The sequence below is a fragment of the Prunus dulcis genome, chromosome 2 (genome assembly GCF_902201215.1).
Source record: "Prunus dulcis chromosome 2, ALMONDv2, whole genome shotgun sequence".
Taxonomy (NCBI): Eukaryota; Viridiplantae; Streptophyta; class Magnoliopsida; order Rosales; family Rosaceae; genus Prunus; species Prunus dulcis.
The window spans coordinates 18,687,576-18,693,826 of NC_047651.1; the positions used below are offsets into that span (position 1 = coordinate 18,687,576).

At 36.2% G+C, this 6,251-nt stretch overlaps 1 protein-coding gene across 1 annotated transcript; it reads left to right on the top strand.

Moving 5' to 3' along the window:
* Nucleotides 1–4,705: 4,705 nt before the first annotated feature.
* Nucleotides 4,706–5,525, top strand: LOC117619170 (ethylene-responsive transcription factor ERF023). The gene has a single exon (XM_034349048.1). It carries the CDS (start codon nucleotides 4,753–4,755, stop codon nucleotides 5,359–5,361), a length of 609 nt encoding a protein of 202 aa, XP_034204939.1. The 5' UTR covers nucleotides 4,706–4,752; the 3' UTR covers nucleotides 5,362–5,525.
* Nucleotides 5,526–6,251: the final 726 nt, after the last annotated feature.

The window sequence follows — 6,251 nt, forward strand, 5'->3', positions numbered from 1 at the left end:
GTTTTCATTTACGGAATTTAAGAATCTGACAAGGATGCTCTTCCAATTTTCCACACGCATGTAGATATACAATAACATTTGCCAAATATAAATTATTTTTTTTATACAAGCAATAAATTACTCTAAATTAATCTAATCTACAAAGAAAGGAATTCGACTTTAGTATAAGGTGGGGCGACTCACTGCCTTAACCAAACTGGCATAACCCACATTTTAGACTTAAGGACCCAAGAATAAATTTGTTAGGACGGAGATTTTTTGAAAATTAGATGCAGTTACTAATTTATGATCTGACATGTACATAATAAAAACTTCATTCTCAATTCTATAAGAATTATTATGACAACCTTCCATTTGCTTATTTTTGATATAAATTTTATTTTCCCAAAATGTGTCATCATTTTTTGCATAATTCTTCTTCTGATGACCAATTCAACCTTGATAATAAATAAAAAAGATGTACATTGGTTATATTTCATATCTTCAACAAGTTTAGTAATCCTAAAGCGGACAATTTCTATTACAATATAAAAGACCTTGAAATCTAAAGATGTGGAGTAATGTACAATGACCAGACTATCCTCGATTCTTTCTATCTATAAAGTACTTTTGCCATAATAGTTATTTATTTATTTTTATAAAATATTGATATTATCCCTACTTCATATAAGTTTTTCGGCATTTGAAGAGTCATTTCAACAATGAGAGTAGGACCATTTGATGGTTACCCTAGAAGCGACACATTTACTTAAATAATTATCAATTAGCCAGATTTGAAGATGCCTACTTTCGTCCTCTTTATTTATTGTCTTGGCCTTTCTAGTTAATAATTATTATTGTTCTAGCTACCCTCTGTCCTTTACTTAATAGATGCAATGTTCATATTATGTGGCTACTAACTCATAATTAAATTAGTAGTTTGTTTAATTAATTACGTCATATATAATTGTTCTCAGAGACGGACCCACAGTGGGGTTAATGGGGTCAAACGACCCCATGGACTCCATGGAAGCAAGGTACAAGGTGCCTTTGAATTGAGGTTTGACCCCATGAGAGAGAGAATTTGCAGACAAAGGAAGAAGAAGATGAACAGGGAAGCTATGTTCTGTTTGAAAGAAGCTGGCCAAAACGGCGTCGTTTTGGCCCAGCTTCTATTTTTTTTTATAAAACCAGACTGGCCAAAACGGCGTCGTTTTGGACCAGCCCGGGTTATTTTTTTAAAAAATGCACTGGCCAAAACGGCGTCGTTTTGGACCAGACGCACGATTTTTTTTTAAAACTCGCTGGCCAAAACGACGTCGTTTTGGTCCAGGTGTTATAAAAAAAAAGAAGAACAGAACAGATGCCCAGTTCTTCCTCCCGAATTTTCTTTCCAAAACACCTATTTTCTAAACCCTCAAACCTAAATCCCCAATCTCCACCCCCCACAAACCTTTACACTATGACCCCACGACACAAAATTCCTGGGTCCGTCCCTGATTGTCCTCCCTATTTATGAAGGCTTTTCTTGCTGCCCAAAATAAAATAAAAAGAATTAAATCAGTGGATATATATGAGAGCAGGTATTCCAATACGATGGCTTAGTTCATAACCAGCAGCAGCTCCGGCTTAGTTCTCTAATTGAGATTTATGGTGATGGTACCCGTGCTTTCTCTGCATGTTCCTTTTCAGTGAACTGATAAGATTTTACTGGCAGAGATTGTGGCCAGCCACAGCCCAAGCCAAAAGCCTTGAGGTCTTTCATTGCCAATGAAGGGATTCTAACATCCATGTGCATTATTATGATCTTTCCCGGCAAATTTATAAATACGAATCTCTTTATCTTTTTCTAAAGATTCTTAATTTTTTTTGGTTTTAAATGTTGGTTGATGGTGGTGCTGTCCACAGAAGTGCACTTCCTTCCAATCCATCTTTCATTTTCTTTCTTTGATTGCTAATCTATGTCGAAATAGACTTGGAATTTTGAGTGGTCTCCTAGCTACTACCACTCTCTTATCTTCCCGTACAAAATGAAGTGAAAGTTACTTGATTATTAACCACCTTTTTCATCACCCGTTTCAACTATAGAAAGAAAGGAAATCTCTTTCTGTTTTTGGTCAATTAATTGGAAGCAATTGTTACAACAAAGTCAACAAATAACACAATTCTTAGCTATCACTCTCTTGTCTTTCCCTATAAAATGAAGTGAAAGTTACTTCAGTAATTAAGCGTGTTTTCCATTCTTATCACCGTTTTTTCTATAGAAAGAAAAGAAATCTCATTATCAAAAGCAATGGTTACGACAACATCATTATTAATACACAACTTCTAACTACCCTCTCTTATCGTACCTTATAAAATAAAGTGAAAATTACTTGATTAATTAAGCACCTTTCCATTCTCATCACTCTTTTTTCTATAGAAAAAGGGAAAATCTCATCAATCGGAAGCAATAGTTACAACAAAGTCATTAATAATCTATTTCATAGCCACTTTAACCTTCTTCTAATCAATAAAAAAAAGACTCCATTCATGTAAAGTAAAAAGGGCAAGGGCATAAGCCACTTTGTTACACTCTATCTAGAAGAATAACTAGTCACAATGCTGCTCACATCTGCATAAAAAATTACCATCACCCACCCTTTATTATTTTCACAAAGCTAATTATGATACCCAACTAAATATGAAAACATATTTATATAATTTTACGGTGTTCTTATTTTATGGAGAAAAAGACAACTATAACCTTATCTCAATCCATGTAAAAGGGATAATGACCTTTATCCATTTTGAATTATTTGACCCTATAACCTCTTCTTTTTTCCCTTTTGCCCTTTGAATTAATGGCAAACTGGTATTATCACTAAAGATAAATCGTTCATTATCGTATGAATGTTGAATTATCATTTTTCCTTTTATGACAATACATGCATCATTATCATAATAATGATTGAATGAATTAGTAATCCAAATTCCAATGGTGATTAGAAGTCTCATAGTACGGATGCAAAATTGTGGTCCTTATCAAACTCATTATCTATGCAGCAAAGAGAGAGGCCAATTAGAGGAGCCGTCCCTCGTAGATGGATGTAGAGGCGGAGCTAGTAGCTCGTTTTTAGAAGGGCCAGCACTGTAGTTTCTAAGTTTTATAGTTTTAGAGCCTGAACAATTATGTTTTTTGTTTTTTAGTTAAAGTTTAGCTAAAAACACACAAAAGTTATTTTATGAGCACTTTATAAAATTTAAACTCCAATCATATCCCTACTTTAAAGAGTCATAAATGCTATAATTATTTTTTAATTCAATATAATTAGTCCATCTCTATAAAATAAAATAAAAAAGTTTGCATGAATTAAAGTTTAAAACAAAGCAACATTAAATTATAGGGAACCACTAGGAGTTCTTTCTCTCTCATTAGATTTAGGAGCTCTTAGAGGTATTCTTATTTTAGGAGATGGATAGGTAGCATGGTTGAAGTTATATTTTTCCAATTCCTCCCTAAACTTTGTTTAATGAGGTGGTTTAGCAAGCCCATTGTGAATGCTCTTATATTTCAACTAATATTGCAGCATGTGTTTAAGAGTTATTAGCTTTTTCATAGAGCTTGGGGGCCACGACCACTACAGGCTAAGGGTGTCATATATGGACCTCTCATGTGGACATTCATATTAGCCACATGATCATTTCATTAAACTTAAGTGAAATTACTATTCAAATGAATCGTGTGACTAATATAAAGGTCAACATCTGTGATCTATATATGACACATTCACTATAAAACGAGTTGAGATGAAAGGGAGGGAGGAGCAAAACTTTACATGGGCCTTCTGTCTTTGTCAAGTACACATCAAAGCTACGAAACCCACCAACATATCATGAACCAGAAACCCCCCCACCAAAAGGCCCATAAGAGAAAGAAAGGACAAAAGCTAGAAGAAGAAAAAAAATCATCAAAATCCCGTGCTCATTTCATTATGGACCATGTGATGAGTGAACCTGCCAAAACCCACAGGAACTAAAACCAAAAGCAAAGCAATAGCTAGCTAGCCCCCTTTGAGTATTTGATAATGATATTGCTTCAAAGGGTAGGTTAGTCATTGTATGTTGCTGCTGCCTTTGTGACAATCGTCCTCCACCACTCCTTGTAAGAGAGGCAGATAAAATTGGTAGAACCACGGTGGTGGTTGTAGAAATCGCAATCATATTTCATTTGGGACCAACCTAGGTGTAATTACAAGGCTAAAGCCTCACCTTTTGGTAGTTAATGATGTTTATGGAACCCTAAAAAGGGTTTCTTTTTCTATAGTCGCATTCATATTCACTTTTAAAAAACATATAATGACATGTCAAACTGTTTGACAATAGAATATTTCACTAATATTATTACTTTTTGCTTGAGTTTACGTGACAATTGAGATCTTTCTTTGTTTGGTGAGTATATATGTACGGCATACATACTCAACATATATAGTAGAATAATTAAAAGGATGGAGGGGGGTTATTTTTCTTATCATAATTTTCACTTTTCTTGGCCCTGAGGGCGTTTTGATTTGTTATATCCAATTAATCATGCATGTAGTTAGTAACCATGGCCCCATCCCACAATATCACAATCACTTGGCGCACAGGGCACTGTAAATTAAATGCACTTTTAATTTGTAAGGCAAGGGCACAACAGTCATTTCATGGGCCGCTGTGAACTTATAATATAAGGCCAAGGCTTAAGACAAACTAAATTATAAATGTGACACTCCCATCCAAAGTAGTGTGTACATGGAGATGGAGCAAACACCATACACTGAGGATGACCTGAGCACCACCTCCACCTCCACCACAACCACTACCCAGAAATCTGACTCGCAACACGCCTCCACCCGCCACCCAGTGTACCGAGGCGTGCGGAAACGACGGTGGGGCAAATGGGTGTCTGAAATTAGGGAGCCACGAAAGAAATCACGCATTTGGCTAGGGTCTTTCCCTGTGCCTGAGATGGCAGCCAAGGCCTACGACGTCGCCGCCTACTGCTTGAAAGGCCAGAAAGCGCAGCTGAATTTCCCCGAAGACGTTGAGCACTTGCCTAGGCCCTCCACGTGTACGGCTAGGGACATTCAGGCAGCAGCAGCTCAAGCAGCACATACAATGAAGTCAAATAGTACTACTCCCAAGGAAAACGATCATCATCATCATCACCATGATCATGATGGATTGGACGGTGATGATGATTTTTGGGGTGAGATTGAGCTGCCTGAGCTGATGAATAGTGGTTGCCACTGGAATTCATCATGTGGTTGGAATACGACTGCGTTTTCAGGTGATGCAGCAGCATGGCCGGAAGGAGAGGCTCCACAACAATTTATGGGGATGGTGCTTGTCTCTGATTAAGAATTGTGTTGTGGTTGGTATGGTCCATTTATGTGTACCAATTAAGTTAGGTAGATAGCTTTGTGTGTTTCACTGTATCTTGTGCTTATTTGTTGTGTAGTTCCTCAAGTTCCAATAAATCCACGCATAAATTTGAATCTAATTACCTCCTATGTGGATTTGCATACGTGAATTAGGCAGTTGATTATCGCATTGCGCTTCTCGCACCCGAATTCAATCCCCCTTATTTACTGTAGTTGAGTTAGACTAACTTTTAAAAAAAAAATCTCAAACGTAATTATCAGATATATATGACAAACTCTTATGCATGCCTCTCAGCTATTAATTAATTGGTTTTTGATGAGTTTCAACTTTCAACAAGTTGGCTATCACAAAAAGCTTTTCATCATTACAATCATGAAGAGATTTTAAGTGAGCCGTGAAGTTTGACTTAAATGAATTAATTCATAACTTTAAGCTCATCAAATCAAATTGACATTATGGTAAAACACATGCTAATTAACGAGGAAAAGAATATTGGTCAACAAATCATAAGCATATGTTTCTTCTATAATCAGAGCAATTTCACCGAAAGACAGCCCAGTCTTGAATTAATTGCCACATCAACAAAGGTTAGACTGGGCAAGAATGGGCCCTATTTATTTCGGGCCAGTTCAAAAGCAAGAATTGTTTAGGCTGTTGCCTGAGTTTGTTGACATCATCGTGACACCATCCACCAATTTAAATACCCAATTTTTTATTATTATAAATACTTAGCCATATTCTTCACTTCCCACACTCAAACTCCATATAAATTCCTCTTCTCATATCTTATGTGAATAGTGTTTGTTTTTACTTATCATGGCAATGGTTGGAAAAACAAAATTAAAAAGGTAAAGTCGACACTACTC

Coding starts and splice junctions, on each gene's coding strand:
- LOC117619170 (XM_034349048.1), top strand. CDS start 4,753: ATGGAGATGGAGCAAACACCATACACTGAGGATGACCTGAGCACCACC.